Below are 19,320 nucleotides of genomic sequence, written 5' to 3'. Positions count from 1 at the left end.
AAATGATGGAAACAATGAAGGAAACTGCTAATAAAGTGGAAAATAACCAAAAGGAAATCCAAAAACAGAATCAAGTAAGAGATGAATGATATGAAGAATATAGAAAGAATATAGCAGAGCTGAAGGAACTGAAACAGTCAATTAGGGAACTTAAAGATGCAATGGAAAGTATCAGCAACAGGTTAGAGCATGCAGAAGAAAGAATTTCAGAGGTAGAAGACAAAGTCCTTGAGATAACTCAGATAGTAAAAGAGGCAGAAAAGAAGAGAGAGAAAGCAGAACGTTCACTGTCAGAATTATGGGACCATATGAAGTGTTCCAACATACGAGTTATAGGAATCCCAGAAGGGGAAGAAGAATGCCTCAGAGGAATGGAAGCCATACTAGAGAATATTGTAACAGAAAACATCCCCAACATCACCAAAAATTCTGACACACTGCTTTCAGAGGGATATCAGACCCCAGGTCACCTCAACTCTAACCGAGCTTCTCCAAGACACATTGTGATGAACCTGTCCAAAGTCAAAACAAAAGAAAAGATTCTGCAAGCTGCCAGAAGTAAGCGCCAGTTGACCTACAGGGGCAAATCCATCAGAGTGACCGCAGACTTCTCTAATGAAACTTTCCAAGCAAGAAGACAATGGTCATCTACCTTTAATCTACTTAAACAGAACAATTTCCAGCCCAGAATTTTGTACCCTGCTAAGCTAAGCTTTAAAGTTGACGGAGAAATCAAATCATTTACGGATATACAAACATTGAGGAAATTCGCCACAACAAGACCAGCTCTACAGGAAATACTTCAATCTGTTCTGCACACTGACCATCACAATGGATCAGCAGCAAAGTAAAAACTCAGAAATTAAAGGACAGAACTTAACCTCCATACTGATGCAAAAGATAAAACTAAGCAATGGACTCTCAAAAAATAAGATGAATAGAACACTATCACACTTATCAATTATCTCAATAAATGTTAATGGTTTGAATTCCCCACTGAAGAGACACAGATTGGCTGACTGGATTAAAAAATACAAGCCATCCATTTGCTGTCTGCAAGAAACACACCTGGCTTCAAAACACAAATTGAAGTTCCGAGTCGAGGTTTGGAAGACAATTTTTCAGGCAAATGGCATTCAGAAAAAAAGAGGAGTTGCAATCTTATTTTCAGATTCATGTGGATTTAAAGCAACTAAAGTCAAAAAAGACAAAGATGGTCACTTTATATTGGTCAAGGGAAAAAATACAACAAGAAGATGTTTCGATTCTAAATATTTACGCACCCAATTTAAATGCTCCCAGATTCTTGAAACAGACCTTACTCAGTCTGAGCAATATGATATCCGATAATACCATCATAACAGGGGACTTTAACACTCCTCTTACAGAGCTGGACAGATCCTCTAAACAGAAACTAAACAAAGATATAAGAGATTTAAATGAGACCCTAGAACAACTGTGCTTGATACACGCATATAGAACACTCCATCCCAAAGATAAAGAATATACATTCTTCTCATCACCCCATGGAACATTCTCCAAAATTGATCATATCCTGGGACACAAAACAAATATCAACAGAATCGAAAGAATTGAAATTTTACCTTGTATCTTCTCAGACCATAAGGCACTAATGGTGGACCTCAATGCTAACAAAAACGCTCGACCCCAGATAAAGCATGGAAATTAAACAATCTTCTGTTGAATAACAGAAGGGCGCAGGAAGAAATAAAACAGGAAATCATTACCTTCCTTGAGCATAACAACAATGAAGACACAAGCTACCAAAACCTGTGGGATACTGCAAAAGCAGTTTTGAGAGGAAAATTCATCGCTTTAGATGCCTACATTCAAAAGACAGAAAGAGAGCGCATCAACAAACTCACAAGCCATCTTATGGAGTTGGAAAAAGAAGAACAATCTAAGCCTAAACTCAGTAGAAGAAAAGAAATATCCAAAATCAAGTCAGAGATCAATGAAATTGAAAACAAAAGAATCATTCAGAAAATTAATGAAACAAGGAATTGGCTTTTTGAAAAAATTAATAAAATAGATAAACCATTGGCCAGACTAACGAGAAATAGAAAAGTAAAATCTCTAGTAACCTCCAATCAGAAATGTTAAAGGGGAAATAACAATCCCACAGATACAAGAGATCATCTCTGAATACTACCAGAAACTCTATGCCCAGAAATTTGACAATGTGAAGGAAATGGATCAATATTTGGAATCACACCCTCTCCCTAGACTCAGCCAGGAAGAAATAGAGCTTCTGAACAGACCAATTTCAAGCACTGAGATTAAAGAAACAATAAAAAAACTTCCAACCAAAAAATGCCCTGGTCCAGACGGCTTCACACCAGAATTCTATCAAACCTTCAAGGAAGAGCTTATTCCTGTACTGCAGAAATTATTCCAAAAAATCGGAGAAGAAGGAATCTTCCCTAACACATTCTATGAAGCAAACATCACCCTGATACCAAAACAAGGAAAAGACCCAACCAAAAAGGAGAATTTCAGACCAATCTCACTCATGAATATAGATGCAAAAATTCTCAACAAAATCCTAGCCAATAGATTACAGCTTATCATCAAAAAAAGTCATACATCATGATCAAGTAGGTTTCATCCCAGGGATGAAAGGCTGGTTTAACATACGCAAGTCCATAAAATGTTATCCACCATATTAACAGAGGCAAAAATAAAGATCATATGATCCTCTCAATAGATGCAGAAAAAGCATTTCATAAAATCCAGCATCCTTTTCTAATTAGAACACTGAAGAGTACAGGCATAGGTGGCACATTTCTAAAACTGATTGAAGCTATCTATGACAAACCCACAGCTAATATTTTACTAAATGGAGTAAAACTGAAAGCTTTTCCTCTTAGAACTGGAACCAGACAAAGTTGTCCTCTGTCATCTTTACTTTTCAACATAGTGCTGGAAGTTGTAGCCAATACAATTAGGTAAGATGAGGTCAAACTCTGCCTCTTTGCTGATGACATGATCTTATACTTAGAGAATCCCAAAGACTCAACCACAAGACTCCTAGAAGTCATCAAAAAAGACAGTAATGTTTCAGGATATAAAATCAATGTCCACAAGTCAGTAGCCTTTGTATACGCCAATAAAGTGAAGATGAGAAGCTAATTAAGGACACAACTCCCTTCACCATAGTTTCAAAGAAAATGAAATACCTAGGAATATACCTAACGAAGGAGGTGAAGGACATCTACAAAGAAAATTATGAAATCCTCAGAAAGGAAATAGCGGAGGATTTTAACAAATGGAAGAACACACCATGCTCATAGATGGGCAGAATCAACATTGTTAAAATGTCTATACTTCCCAAGGCAATCTACCTATTCAATGCCATTCCTATCAAAATACCAACATCAGACTTTCAAGATTTGGAAAAAATGATTCTGCGTTTTGTGTAGAACCAGAAAAAACACTGTAATAGCTAAGGCAGTTCTTAGTAATAAAAATAAGGGGGCATCAACATACCAGATTTTAGTCTGTACTACAAAGCCATAGTGATCAAGACAGCATGGTACTGGCACAAAAATAGAGACATAGACACTTGGAATCGAATTGAAAACCAAGAAATGAAACTAACATCTTACAACCACCTAATCTTTGATAAACCAAACAAGAACATACCTTGGGGGAAAGATTCCCTATTCAATAAATGGTGTTGGGAGAACTGGATATCCACATGTAAAAGACTGAAACTGGACCCACACCTTTCCCCACTCACAAAAATCATTTCAAGATGGATAAAGGACTTAAATTTAAGGCATGAAACAATAAAAATCCTCAAAGAAAGCACAGGAAAAACACTGGAAGATATTAGCCTGGGAAAGACTTCATGAAGAAGACTGTCATGGCAACTGCAACAACAAAAATAAACAAATGGGACTCCATTAAACTAAAAGCTTCTGTACAGCCAAGGAGACAACAACCAAAGCAAAGAGACAACCTACACAATGGGAAAGGATATTTGCATATTTTGAATCAGACAAAAGCTTGATAACTAGGATCTATAGAGATCTCAAATTAATCCACATGAAAAAAAGCCAACAATCCCATGTATCAATGGGCAAGAGACATGAACAGAACCTTCTCCGAAGACGACAGACGAATGGCTAACAAACATATGATAAAATGTTCATCATCCCTATCTATTAGAGAAATGCAAATCAAAACCACCCTGAGATACCATCTAACCCCAGTGAGAATGGCCCACATCACAAAATCTCAAAACTGCAGATGCTGGTGTGGATGTGGAGAGAAGGGAACACTTTTACACTGCTGGTGGGACTGCAAGCTAGTACAACCTTTCTGGAAGGAAGTATGAAGAAACTCAAAGCACTCAAGCTAGACCTCCCATTTGATCCTGCAATCCCATTACTGGGCATCTACCCAGAAGGAAAAAAATCCTTTTATCATAAGAACACTTGTACGAGACTGTTTATTGCAGCTCAATTTACAATCGCCAAACTGTGGAAACAGCCTCAATGCCCACCAACCCAGGAATGGATTAACAAGCTGTGGTATATGTATACCATGGAATACTATTCAGGTATTAAAAAAAATGGAGACTTGGGCGGTGCCTGTGGCTCAGTCGGTACGGCGCTGGCCCCATATACCGAGGGCCCGGGCCCTCAAACCCAGCCCCGGCCAAACTGCAACCAAAAAATAGCCGGGCGTTGTGGCGGGCGCCTGTAGTCCCAGCTACTCGGGAGGCTGAGCCAAGAGAATTGCTTAAACCCAGGAGTTGGAGGTTGCTGTGAGCTGTGTGAGGCCACGGCACTCTACTGAGGGCCATAAAGCAAGACTCTGTCTCTACAAAAAAAAAAAAAAAAAAAAAAAAATGGCGACTTTACATCCTTCGTATTAACCTGGATGGAAGTGGAACACATTATTCTTAGTAAAGCATCACAAGAATGAAGAAGCATGAATCCTATGTACTCAATTTTGATATGAGGACAATTAATGACAATTAAGGTCATGAGGGGGGAAGAAAAGCAGAGAGAGGAAAGGAGGGAGAGGGATGGGGCCTTGGTGTGTGCCACACCTTCTGGGGGCAAGACATGATTGCAAGAGGGACTTTACCTAACAAATGCAATCAGTGTAACCTGGCTTATTGTACCCTCAATGAACCCCCAACAATAGAAAAAAAAATTAATTAATTAAAAAGAAAAAAATGACAATAATTATATTAAAAATGGGCAAAGGGTCTAAATAGTCATTTCTCAAAGAAGACATACAAATGGCTGAAAGGTATATGAAAAAATTCTCAGCATCAGTAGTCATCAGAGAAATGCAAATCAAAATGACAATGGGGTCATCTCATTGGGGCATCATCTCACCCCTTAAAATGGTTTTTATCTAAAAGATGGACAATGATGAATGCTAGTGAGGACGAAGAAAGGGAAACCCTCATATACTGTTTGTAGGAATGTAAATTAGTGCAATCTCTATGGAAAACAGATGGAGACTCCTCAAAAAACTAGAAGTAGAACTATCATATGACCCAGCAAACCCACAACTGGGTATATATCCAAAGGATGTGAATTCTATATATTGAAAAGATACTTAGGTCTGCATTCTCATGTTTATTACAGCACTATTCACAATAGCTAAGATATGGAAGCAACCTAATTGTCCATTCGCTGATGAATGGATAAAGAAATTGTGGTGCAAAGACAGAATGGAGTATTATATAGCCACAAAAAGAATGAAATTCTGCCGTTTGCAACACCATGAATGGAAATGAAGAACATTATGTTAAATGAAATGAGTCAAACACAGAAAGACAAATCTCACATGTTCTCACATTGATCTCATGGACATAGAGTAGAGTGATGGTTCCTAGAGTATGGGAAAGGTAGCAGGCAGGGAGGATAAAATGGGAATGGTGAATGGGTACAAATATATAGTCAGATAGTTAAAATGAAGACATCTGATAACGCATCAAAGTGACTATAATCCACAATACATTAGGGTATACTTTAAAAGAGTGCATTGGAACTCTGGACATAAAGAATCATTAAATGCCTAAAGTGATGGATACCAAAAAAAAAAAAAGCATATGAATGTATTACATTTTCAAGGGAAAAAAATATTTACAAGCAGCCTTTTTAACAAATTAGTACTGGAACAGTCAAATGTCTGTATGCCAAAAAAAATGAACCTCAATCCATACTATGTACTCCTTCATGCAGAAATTAATTAAATCACATATCCAAACGGAACACCCAACACTACAGTGCTTTTAGAAGACAATGTAGGTGAAAATTGGAAAAAAGAAAATCTATGTCATCTCAGGCTAGGCAAAAATTTTGTAGATATAGTATGTGGTAAAAGTGTGGGATACATAAAATAAAAACTGACCAAAATGATAGACAAGCCACAAAGGAGAATATAGTTGTAAAATATGTATCAGATAAAGGCACTGTATCTGAAATAGATAAGGAACATTCAACCTCTAGAACTGTATTAAAGGCTTTGGCATTAGGAAGGACGAGAACCACTGCTCTAGGAAAACAAGGCAGTTAAAAAAATGGACAAAATATTTATTTATTTATTTTTGTTGTTGTCATCGAGACAGAGTTTTACCCTGTGCCCTGGAGTAGAGTGCAATGGTGTCGTAGCTCACTGCAACCTCAGGCTCAGGCTGTGGGCATCCTGCAGCTTCAGCCTCCAAAAAGCTGCTGGGATTATAGGCGCTCGCCACAGCGCCTGGCTGGGTTTTCAATATTTTTCCATAAGTCAGGGTCTCACTCTCACTCAGACAAGCCACAAACTCCTGAGCTCAAACAATCCTCCTGCCTCAGCCTCGCATAGTGCTGGGGTTACAGGTGTGAGCCACTGTGCCTGGCTTGGACAAAATATTTAAACAGACAAACCAAAGCAGATATATAAATGGCAAATAAAAATATTAAAAAATGCTCAACATTTAGTCATTAAGAAAGTGCCAATTAAAACCACAATGAAATACCACCATTTCACTATGCCTTTCCCAACATTGATTTTTGTTACTTTTTTTTTTTTGCAGTTTTTGGCCTGGGCTGGGTTTGACTCCCCCCTGCCTCCGGTATATGGGGCCAGCACCCTACTCCTTGAGCCACAGGCGCCTCCCAGAAAGACAAATTTGATTTTCAATCTGACACATTCTAAAAACTACATAACTACTTTCCTTTTTTTTTTTTTTTTGCAGTTTCTGGCCAGGGCTAGGTTTGAACCCACCACCTCCGGCATATGGGACCGGCACCCTACTCCTTTGAGCCACAGGTGCTGCCCGCAACTACTTTCTTTTTAATTTTCTTTTTTTTGAGACAGAGTCTCAAGCTGTTGCCCTGGGTAGAGTGCAGTTACGTCACAGCTCACAGCAACCTCAAACTCTTGGGCTTAAGCGATTCACTTGCCTCAGACTCCCAAGAAGCTGGGACTACAGGCACCGGGCACAATGCCTGGCTATTTTTTGTTGTTGTTGCTGCCATTGTTGTTGAGCAGGCCTGGGCCGGGTTTGAACCCGCCAGTCTCAGTGTATGTGACCAGCACCCTACCCACTGAGCTACAGGCACTGCCCTAAGCAACTACTTTCACTTAACGAGTATTTTTGCACAGTAGAGTCATGAACACTAAACCAGGTACTAATTGCAAATACTGTTAGTTATATTAAGTGTGAGAAATTTTCCTTGGTAAATGAACACACATCAAATACATCTCAGATACTGAATGGTAAAAAAGGTGGAGACCCAGCTCTGAGGCAAACTAACTTTTTGAGATCTCCAGTTTCCCTGCCATACTTTGTTTCAAGAAGGGCTAAGCTGCGTTATGATAGCCCCAGTCTACCTGTAATACTGTGTGCTTTTAAGTCTACCCTTCATACATACCTACCCCACCTAATTTTTTTTTTTTTTTTTTTGAGACAGAGCCCTACTTTGTTCCCTCGGTAGGGTGCCATAGCATCACAGCTCACAGCAACCTCAAACTCTTGGGCTCAAGTTATCCTCTTGCCTCAGCCTCCCGACTAGGGGCACTATAGGCGCCTACCACAACACCCAACCTGAGTATTTTTAGAGACTGGGGGGTGGGATGCTCTCACTCTTGCTCAGGCTGATCTTGAACTCCTGAATTCAAGTACTCTACCTGCCTTGGCCTCCTAGAGTGCTAGGATCACCAGTGTGAACCACTGGACCCAGTCCCATCCCATCTATTCTCTGCCATTCTTCCAGGTGCTACCATTACACACTACAGAAACAAAGATAAGATGTTTTAGTTTTTAAGTTTTGTGGATCAATGGTTGTATAAATCACATAGCATCTTTCTTTTGACAGGTTCTTGCTATGCCAGCATGCTAAAGAGGCAAGAGATACACTCAAAACCTGAGTGTATCTTAAAAAGTATCTTAAAAAGTCTGGATACTCCAGCCCCCTCGCACATAGTTTTATGCCTCACTAATGTCGAGTATACAGTACCTAACTATCTAGTTCCCCTAAAAGGTCTTAAAAATTAGCTTTCAATCTATTAAGTCAGAGATAACACACAAATGAAAATATGGCTAGTGTTAAAACTATTAAAGCTCAAGGTATGTAAATAATTACGTCAGATTAAGTGCATTTTAATGAAGGGAGACTGCTACAGCCCATTCTCTTACTTATGTTTTCTTTCATTTACATTTATACCAAGTATAATTTATTTTCCAAGATTAGTTAGTTCAGTCAGTAACAGATGTATTAGAAATAACTTTGTATATACCTGATGAAGTGCTCCTGCTGGCAAAATAATGGCATCACCAAGGAACTGAATAACAGTACAGGTTCTGACTCCATATTCTTCAAGCAGTCTTTGGCGGAGCTTTTTGTTCACATACCAACTCTGGTCACGTATTGGATCATGTTCTGGTAGAACTTCAAGGCCTTGTTCTTTTGAAATCTGAAATATGGATGAAAATAAAAATATACACAATAATGTTAGTAAGAGAAATGATAAATTCTGTTCACTTAATTCCTATTTTGTTTTTAACAACATACTCTTTGTTAGAGTCTTACAGAACAATGATTGAGCTTCTCAAGTTGAAAAAAGTAATATTCTAGGCAGTGCCTGTGGCTCAGTGAGTAGGGTGCCGGCCCCATATACTAAGGGTGGCGGGTTCAAACCCAGCCCCAGCCAAACTGCTATAAAAAATAGCCGGGCGTTGTGGCAGACGCCTATGGTTCCAGCTACTCAGGAAGCTGAGGGCAAAAGAATCGCTTAAGGCCAAGAGTTTGAGGTTGCTGTGAGCTGTGACGCCACAGCACTGTACACAGGGTAACATTGTGAGACTTTGTCTCAAAATAAACAAATAAATAAAAATAGAAAAAAATAGCTTAGCATAAGGAAAAAAAAATAGCTGAGCATTGTAGCGGGCACTTATAGTCCCAGCTACTTGGGAGGCTGAGGGAAGAGGGAAGAGCAATGAGGGAAGAGCTCTTGAACCCAAAAGTTTGAGGTTGCTGTGAGCTAAGATGACACCATGGCACTCTACCCAGGGTGACAAAACAAAAATAAAAACGAAAAACCAAACCATTTGGGCAGCGTCTGTGGGTTAGTGAGTAGGGCACCAGCCCCCTATGCTGAGGGTGGCGGGTTCAAAATCGGCACTGGCCAAACTGCAACAAAAAAATTGCTGGGCGTTGTAGCAGGCGCCTGTAGTCCCAGCTACTCGTGAGGCTAAGGCAAGATAATTGCCTAAGCCCAAGAGCTGGAGGTTGCTGTGAGCTGTGATGCTGCAGCACTCTACCGAGGGTGACAAAGTGACACTCTGTCTCTTAAAAACAAACCAACCACCATTCACATGTATGAATTGAATAAGCACTTTTCAAGCACTTTACAGGTACAAAGATAAATAGATCAATACCTTTGTATCCTTAACTTACTAACCCTTAAAAAGTCAACTTCAAGGGAACCTTTTACTAATCAGTGAAATAATTTTCTGCTTAAAACACAAATGATATTTTAGATTAAAATACTGGTAGGTATTTGGGGATGATATAGTAGTACAAGGCTATAGATCCTTCACTTTGCACACGGACAGAACTTAAAATCCTTCCAGAAGGAAAATGAGGAAGTATAACAAGTAACAAGATAAGCTACAGTGCTGATCCTTTAAAAGAAATCCCTTTAACTACAAAATTCCGAGAATATTTGAGTACAAGTTTTTTTTTTTTTTTTTTTTTTTCAGACAGAGTCTCACTCACTCGCCCTGGCATCACAGCTCAGAGCAACCTCAAACTCTTGGCTTTGAGTGATTCTCTTGCTTCAGTCTCCTGAGTAGCTGGGACTACAGGTGCCCACCACAATGCCTGGCTATTGTTTTTTTTTAGAAACAGGGTCTCTTACTTGCTCATGCTGGTCTCAAACTCCTGAGCTTAAGCAGTCTGCCTGCCTTGGCCTCCCAGAGTGCTGGGATTATAGGCATGAGCTACCATGCTTGCCAAACATTACTTTCTCTTTTCTTTATTTTTTTAAATTTTTTTCATTAAAAAATTTTATTTTTATTATTGTTCTAAAAGAGGTTTATAAAATACCTATAAAAACATTGAAAAATCTCTTTAAAACCCTAGACTGATAATCTTCTATGATTTACAAGTGAGAATGTTTGATTTTACATTTAGAATATACTTAGACTTTCTCAATTTTAAATAGAAATTTACTAGAAGAAATGAGAACATCAAACCTTAAAGATTTTCTATTTAACCCAAATTTAAGCTTTTGAAAGCTACACATTTCTTGATAAGCACACCTCACCAAGGAACTAGATGCTGCCACTAATGATGAGGCTGACCTGCAGGGCAGAGATGTATATGCTAGACCTGCTGGGCCCTTCCATACAACTGATCAAAGTGGTCTTCTCTTATTTTTTCCCTTATGTTCATAATAAAAGCACAAATGGTAAAAGATGTAAATTGCACAGAAAGATCTAAAATAACAAGTAAATTTTCTTTTCTCCCATAACACAGCAAATCTGGTATCATCAAAATCCTTAAACAGTAACATGAATAACTCAACCTCGGAGTCTCTTTATCTGAAAATAATTTTCAGTCCTCTGGAACTGTATTGATCATCTCATATATTACCTCTGTTACAGAGAAAAGTCATGCAGTCTTCTTCTTCAAAAAAAAAAAAAAAATTTAAAAAGCAACATGCACACACTGCTCAGAGATAGCCAAGCCCAGGCAGCACCTCAGGCTCCATTGGATCTAGTTGTGGCTCCAGAGAGAGTCCCTTGCATCACCCAGGAACACTAGCTGTAGGAACTCCACCAAGTCCATCCTTAATGCCTCTGATCCTTCTTGCCAATTGCACATCCTTTGGGAAAAGAGTAACTCGGCCAGCAAGTAAGGTGAGAAGATAAGCATTTTCAAAGAGATGAACTAGAAATGCTTCTGCTGCCTCTTACAGGGCCAACAGGGCCTGGGCTTGCCAATTGAAGTATACACCACGAGTGAATTTACTACATATTTCTTATCCAGCGGCTGACGGGGGTTTTCCTTAAGAGGTGGTGCTCTTCGTAAGTTTTCCAGATCTCTTCTAACCACAAAGGTCTCCCATGACCATGTTGACGGGAGGAAGTGCCTAGGGAAGGGAGCTGCCGCGAGGGGCCACGGTGCGCCTGGTTGGGGCCTTGGGCTTGCGTCTCTGGCACAGGCCCATGACGGCCTGCGGAGGGTCCCGGTGACCAGCCCCACGGCTCTGAAAGCTTGGAATTCCAGGTCCGGGGGTTAGAGACTGGCGTCTGGGGGAAATGCGGAGAGAGCACCGGTCCACGAGCCGCGGAGAAGTCAGCGCCGGGCTAACTTCCGCGCCCCCTCGCGTTCAAATCGTGCGTTTTTTTTTTTGTTTGTTTGTTTTTTTTTGAGACAGAGTCTCACTACATTGCCCTCGGTAGAGCCCTATGGCGTCACAGCTCACAGCAACCTCAAACTCTTGGGCTCAAGCGATTCTCTTGCCTCAGCCTCCCAGGTAGCTGGGACTACAGGCACCCGCCTAGCTTTTGTTTTGTTGCAATTGTCATTGTTGTTTTAGCTGGCAGGGGCCAGGTTTGAACCTGCCAGCCTTGGGTATGTGGCCAGCACCTTACCCACTCAGCTACAGGGACAGCCCCAAACATTATTTATTTATTGCAGTTTTTGCTGGGGCAGGGTTTGTACCTGCCACCTCCAGTATATGGGTCCAGAGCCCTATTCCCTTGAGCCACAGGCGCTGCCCCCAAACATTACTTTTTATATCCTGCAATCCCAAGTTAGTTTTGTTTGTTTGTTTTCCCCAATAGTTACTTTTCACACCCAACAAACATCTGGCTTATTTACAAATTAGTCCTTTACTGTAATGGGATGGGGAAGCACCAGGAACTGATGATGAACTGCCATTCAACATCCTCAACAGCAATCAGGCTTTCAGAAAGGAAGAGAAAGGGGCATTTGACTATCTACCTTGAAGTAAAAGTTATTTAGTGACTTTTGTGGGGTGGGGTTAATCAAGTGAATTTACTGATCTTATACAAGGGTCATTACAAAAGTTTTGAGATATACAAAATCAAGAAACACAATCCACAAACAAATGTAACATAGTCTCTCTCTCTGAAAACTTACATGCTCACCCCCCTATTGCTGAATGCCAAGTGAATGTGGTTTAACAAATTAATAAATCCTTGTATAGGCCAGGTACAAGGCAGGCGAATCGCTTGAGCTCACAGTTTTGAGACCAGTCTGAGCAAGAGTGAGACCCTGTCTCTTTAAAAAAAGAAAAAAGGCCAGGCATTGTGATGGGTGCCTGTAGTCCCAGTTACTTGGGAGGCTGAGGTAAGAGTTTGAGCCCAAGAGTTTGAGATTGCTGTCAGCTATGATGCCATGGCACTCTACCAAGAACAACAAAGTGAGACTCTGTCTCAAAAAAGAAAAAGAAAAATCCTGTACAAGGTAGACAGATAAATTATTTGCAACCTGAACTGTACCTTTTGAAGAAATTCTCTTATCTTGTCAACGTCTTTCCTAGCATAAATATGCCACAGAGCACCAGGTATTTCACTAGAGTCCTTTAGTCTTTTCCTTAAAATGTCATCCAGATCTTCTTCTTCAAATTTCTTGAGTATTCCTGAAAAAAGGAGCATATTTTCAAATTGGTCAGTAAAGACTACCAGAAAGCCAAGTCTCCTAAAATTGACCTAGCAGAGCAGCAGAAGGCCTGACTCAATCAGTATTCTTAAAGAGGAGACAAATCCAGTTACACAGGAGGTCCAAAAACTGGTTCCCAAACTCATCCTAGAAAAAGTCCTATATACGTTATCAATGAATCTCACTACGGTTACCTCTGAAGTACTCCCTTTGGGAGACAGGAACGGTGGCTCATGCCTGTAATCCTAGCACTCTAGGAGCCTGAGGGGGTGGACTGCTTGAGCTCATGAGTATGAGACCAGACTGTGTATAAGCGAGACCCCGTCTCTACTAGAAGCAGAAAAAAACTGAGGCCAGAGGATGGCTTGAGCCTGAGTTGGAGGTTGCTGTGAGCTATGTCGCCACAGCACTCTACCCAAGGCAACAGTCTCCAAAAAGACTCAAGTCTCCAAAAAAAGTGCTCCCTTTGGGAAGCTATGTATCAATGCCAGAGCCTACTACTCTGCCCTTCAAAGCAATTTTGGAACTCTTTTCCTGGAATGACCATCAGAGTTGTCATGGTATGAGGTCTAACAATCAAGATTGGGGAAAAAAATGCTTTGAAGTGTGCAATAGGTGCTGGCATCAGTGCATAGCTTCCCAAGGGGAGTACTTCGAAGTTGACTACAGTGACATTCTGCAATGAAGCACGTAGCACTTTTTAATTCAAAATTGTTAGAACTATAAGAACAAATAACTAGGGACAGAGCAACACTGTTTTTCCCACTTTATATGTTCCCTGCAAACCAAGGAGCAAGAGATTTTGAAAACTTAAGAACTTGTACTCAAACTTAACCCCACCTTTTTCCCTTTCTCAAGGGCATGGTCATAGCAATGACTTGCACTCATAGCATTTCATAACTTACAAAGGACTTTTATGATCATTATTAATTAGCTGGGCTGTAAAACTACTTAGCAAGGCAGTCAGGGATCATAATCTCTCTTTCATGCCTGAGTAAAAAAGTTCAGTGAGATAAATGGATTTGCTCATTAGCATTACTAATGAATGGAAGAGCAAAATGTATTATGATCAATTCCTAGAGGATTCCATATTTTTATTATCTGTAACCAAATGCAAATGTTTCATGAATAAAGTTTTGAGGTTTTGAAAAAACATCAGGCCACATTCTAAATGCTGACTAAAAAAAACTCTATACATATACACAAATGCAATACACACAAAAAACTGTGGTGTACACAATGAAAATGTTAACTGTGAACGTTACTGTTTGCTAGAAAGGATATATCAGATGTTTTGTAATTTATGATAGCAAAATCTTTTTTATATTGAAACTTTATTGCAAGAATTTCCCAATTCAAATATTTATTAAGTGTTTACTATGTGCTAGACACTGTCCAAGGATATTGGGGGTTAGAATTAAGAAAGATCCAGTCAAGACCTTATAGAGTTGAAGAGAATCTTGACAAATAATCTAGGCAAATAAACATCACGTTGTGGTAACTATAATCTGTAAGTACAAAGGACATAGAGAAACCAGTCTAGTCCTCAAACGTTACCTGCAGCAAAGTTTTTTCCTAGTCCTAAATAAGAAAATTAAGGACAATGTAAGAAGTTCATCATAAGATACTATTCCTTACTCTTATATCCTTTATATGTAGAGAGTTTAAAATGTTTTCTTTAAAAATAAGTCAGGTGTAGTGGCTCATGTCTGTAATCCTAGCACTCTGGGAGGCCAAGGAGGGAGGATCCCTTGGGGTCAGAAGTTTTAGAACAGCCTAAGCAGGGTGAGACACTGTCTCTAGCAAAAATATAGAAAAATTAGCCAGGCATTGTGGCAGGAGCCTGCAGTCCCAGCTGTTTAGGAGGCTGAAGTAGGAGATTCACTTGAGCCTAGGAGTTTGAGGTTGCTATGAGATAGGCTGATGCCATGGCACTCTCGCCTGAGGCAACAGAGCAAGACTGTCTCAAAAAAACAAAATTATTTTTTCTCTTTAAAAATAACAGCTGGCAGCACCTGTAGCTCAGTGGGTAGGGTGCCAGCCACATATACCAAGGCTGGCAGATTCGAATGTGGCCCAGGCCAGCTAAAGCAATAATGACAACAGCAACATAAAAATAGCCGGGCATTGTGGCGGGCACCTGTAGTCCCAGATACTTGGGAGGCTGAGGCAAGAGAATCGCTTAAGCCCAAGAATTGGAGGTTGCTGTGAGCTGTGATGCCATAGTACTCTACCCAAGGTGACAGCTTGAGTCTCTGTCTCCCAAATAAATAAATAAAAAGTAACAATGACAGCTGATATTCTTATAATGTGTGTTATCCTAACAAAAATAAAAGTTGGAAACTTTGGTTTGGTTTTTCTAAATTTTTTTCCCTTTAAATTTTATTGATCTGAAAATTAAAAAATAAAGTGAGAGAGGGTGTTTTAAGAAGGAGAATGATTAAAGTAAGTTCAATTTTTATAAAAAACAATTCTAGAGTGAATGAGAATCTGAGTTACACTTTAAAGGATAAATACACGAGTTTACCAGGGAGTCAAAGAGGTAAGACAGCCACTGCCGGTGGAGAAAAAGGCATGTGCTCTAAGTATGTTAGGTATTCTCAAGGTGTTTTAAACATTGTAACCCTAAAATGTTGCTTTCTTTGTGACCATGTGACAAAATTTTTTTTAGATAAAGAAAGCCATTTTTCTGATAAGAGCTGAGTAGAAATATATTTAAAAAAATAAGGAAAGAGAACCAAAGGATGATTTATGTTCAAAGTTTTCTCAAAAGACCAAATATTATGCTAGGAACAATGACTTAGGGGTATGCAGGAATATGAAAAAGAAAGTTCCAGCATTTAGGAGCATGTACAAAAGATAACTCTGTGGCATCATAAGCTTAGAAAGAAATCTAAACCATAGGTTACTCATTTATGTGGCAGAGCTGGGACTATAACTCAAATGTGCCTACTGACTCTAATTCTTGGAGAGGTGTGGAAGTGGTTATCTACTATAGTCAAAAGTATCAGTTAAGAGCTGAGTAACATAAAAATCAGTTTCCACATTTTGGAGGAAATTTAGATCATGCATTATAGAAATTATCCAATGTACACAGAGGTAGAGTGAAACTATAATGAGTCTCCATATAGCACCTAGCCACTAAGGTGTAGATGCATTGGAATCAATCATCTATGTGGTAGATGGAAGTCATGCAGAACTTCCAGTCATGCATGTAAAGTAGAAAAGGTAAAGAAAAACATCTGTTAATGCTAGAAAAGTCTGTAACCCCATAAGGTGTCAGAATCAGGGATGTCACAAAAGCCAAGGATGATATGTGTAGAAGAGGTAGTGATAAACAGTGCCATTTGGATAAATACAGTGGCTCATGCCTATAATCCCAGCACTTTGGGAAGACGAGGTGGAATGACTGTTTGAGGATAAGAGTTGGAGATCAGCCTGGACAAGACAGAGAGACTCCTCCATAAAAATAAGAAAAAAATAAGCTGAGCATGGTGGCCTGTGCCTGTAGTCCTATGCAGGAAGCTGAGGTGGGAGAATCACTTGTTACCAGGGGTGTGAGGTTGCAATGAGCTATGACTGCATTCCAGCCTGGGTGTCAGAGTAAGACACTGCTTTAAACAAAACCAAAAATAAACACTCCCCCACCCACCCGACTATTTATAACAGATGGGGTGATCAGAAAGAAATAACTGTATTATCCAATTGTGTGTGAGTGATAAGACTTAGTAGCAGACTAGGCACCCATAGCTCAATGAGTAGGGAGCCAGCCACATACACCGAAGCTGGCAGGTTCGAGCCCAGCCCAGGCCTGCTAAACAATGACAACTGCAACCAAAAAATTAGCCAGGCCTTGTGGAGGGCACCTATAGTCCCAGCTACTTGGGAGGCTGAGGCAAGAGAATTGCTTGGGCCCAAGAGTTTGAGGTTGCTGTGAGCTGTGACAAGGGCAACATAGTGAGACTCTTGTCTCAAAAAAAAAAAAAAAGACTTAGTAGTAAGTCATTTCAGGAAGATATAGAAATAAGACTGGGAGGTGCCTGTGGCTCAGTGGGTAGGGCGCCACCCACATATATTGAGGGTGACGGGTTCAAACCCAGCCCTGGCCAAACTGCAGCAAAAAAAATAGCCAGGCCTTGTGGCAGGTGCTTGTAATCCCAGCTACTCAGGAGGCTGAGGCAAGTGAATCGCCTAAGCCCAGGAGTTGGAGGTTGCTGTGAGCTGTGTGACGGCCACGGCACTCTACTGAGGGAGATAGAGTGAGAGACTCTTGTCTCTACAAAAAAAAAGAAAGAAAGAAAGAAGACTGCAATGAGTTGAAATGTGAAGAGATAGTGAAGAAATTCTTACGAAAGCAGGAGCAGTAAGATGATATAAAGGTTTTAAGGAGCTTTCCTTTTTTGAGAAGAGAAGGAACAGTTTGGACTCTGTTACTATTCTGAGGAGAAGGAGCCAGGGATGAAAGGTTAAAGACCAATGAATATACATCTATGTGTCTGAAGAAAAGAATAACTGATGGAGCACGATTTCAGGAAGAAATTCAGAAGACAGAAACTAAGCCCATGTACTAGATATAAAAGTTACTTCTATTTAGAAGAGGCCATTCTTCCTCTAATACTGGAGGGGAAAAAAAATGCTTGAGAGCCCCAGGATCTGACCTACTTTCTATTCATCAATAAATGTTACCAATGAGCTTAACAGTATTTTTATGAACACAAATACTTAATGATAAGAAGGGAACAAATTAAAAGTCTTACTTGTAAGGCTAAAATTTCACTTATATGAAAAATAGAAAGGAAAATAATCTTTAAGCAATAAAGATTAAAATACTCATGTATCCATTGCAATTTCTTTTGAAATCTTTGCTGTTAACTCAGAGGCTGACATTCTGGATGACATTAATTTATGCGATTATTCAACTCTTATTCAAAGACTAAGATTCTGGGCGGCGCCTGTGGCTCAGTCGGTAGGGCGCCGGCCCCATATGCCGAGGGTGGCGGGTTCAGACCCAGCCCCGGCCAAACTGCAACCAAAAAATAGCCGGGCGTTGTGGCAGGCACCTGAAGTCCCAGCTGCTCGGGAGGCTGAGGCAAGAGAATCGCGTAAGCCCAGGAGTTGGAGGTTGCTGTGAGCCGTGTGACGCCACGGCACTCTACCCAAGGGCGGTACAGTGAGACTCTGTCTCTACAAAAAAAGAAAAAAAAAAAAAAAAGAAGACTAGGATTCTTTAAGTTTCATTACCTGCTTTTGAGAGAATGCCATTTCCTTTTGCTATTCCAACATAGACTAGAATATTGACAACATCAGAAACTTCAACATGGAGATTTGTTGTTCCTATATCATGATCCTTAGCAGCAGCTACACCTGTGTATAAAACAAAATTCTACTTGACAAAATACTTTTAATATCTAATAATATAAGCAGATACTCCCCCCAAATTAGCTCTGACAGCACAATTTATTAATTGCAATTGGAGTTTTAGTCTACTTGTAACAAAAACCTGTCCCTATGGCTTTTATCTATCTAAGTCATGGCACCAAAGAAAACAAAACAAAATTCTGGCCCTAAAAGCCACAATCTATAAATGTCCTATTATTTTTATAATTTATATTATAAAATGCTTTATTATTAAAAAACAAATTAATAAAAATGATAAAATATTTTGCAAGGAATTAGCAGGTACTTAACGATATATTGGCTTTAATTCTTAATATACTACCTAATATAAAAGGATTTCAACAGATTAGAAAAAGATTTAGTAGAAACTAAGAATCATCGGACGATTTTTGAACAGAGATCTGTTAAAATCCTATATAATTCCAAATTGGGAGAAATGTGAATTTATACCTACCATAGGCACTGCACAACCTGGGGCCTAGATCTGGACGTACAAAAAATCCTGGCAAATGAGAGGCCAAATTGAATTTTCCTTCTGGATTACAATATTCTGGCAATGGCAGACTTTTTAAAAGATCTTCGTATCTGAAGAATAAGAACATTGCCTTATTTTAAATAAAGATTTGTATTTTTAAGTGCTTTCAAATTTTCTACTTATTCAAAACACCGCACGACCTTTCCTTAAGATATGAAGTGATACTAAAATGGCATTTCTGCCTCCTTAACCACTATAAATTAAAAGATCCAATAGAAG

At 39.6% G+C, this 19,320-nt stretch overlaps 1 protein-coding gene across 7 annotated transcripts in view; it reads right to left on the bottom strand.

Moving 5' to 3' along the window:
- JMJD1C (jumonji domain containing 1C) overlaps positions 1 to 19,320 on the bottom strand; it is a 369,857-nt gene that overhangs the window by 10,402 nt on the left and 340,135 nt on the right. For all 7 annotated transcript variants that reach the window (XM_053582218.1, XM_053582213.1, XM_053582215.1 and 4 more), the window contains 4 exons: positions 19,021 to 19,151; positions 18,411 to 18,533; positions 13,010 to 13,149; positions 8,773 to 8,949 (listed from right to left, as the gene is read on the bottom strand). In XM_053582218.1, coding sequence (XP_053438193.1) covers positions 8,773 to 8,949; positions 13,010 to 13,149; positions 18,411 to 18,533; positions 19,021 to 19,151 — 571 coding nt within the window. The remainder of the gene's footprint in view (positions 1 to 8,772; positions 8,950 to 13,009; positions 13,150 to 18,410; positions 18,534 to 19,020; positions 19,152 to 19,320) is intronic.

The sequence above is a fragment of the Nycticebus coucang genome, chromosome 3, assembly GCF_027406575.1.
Source record: "Nycticebus coucang isolate mNycCou1 chromosome 3, mNycCou1.pri, whole genome shotgun sequence".
Classification (NCBI taxonomy): domain Eukaryota; kingdom Metazoa; phylum Chordata; class Mammalia; order Primates; family Lorisidae; genus Nycticebus; species Nycticebus coucang.
Note: the sequence above shows the minus strand (reverse complement) of the source record. Positions and strands in the feature narration are given on the sequence as shown.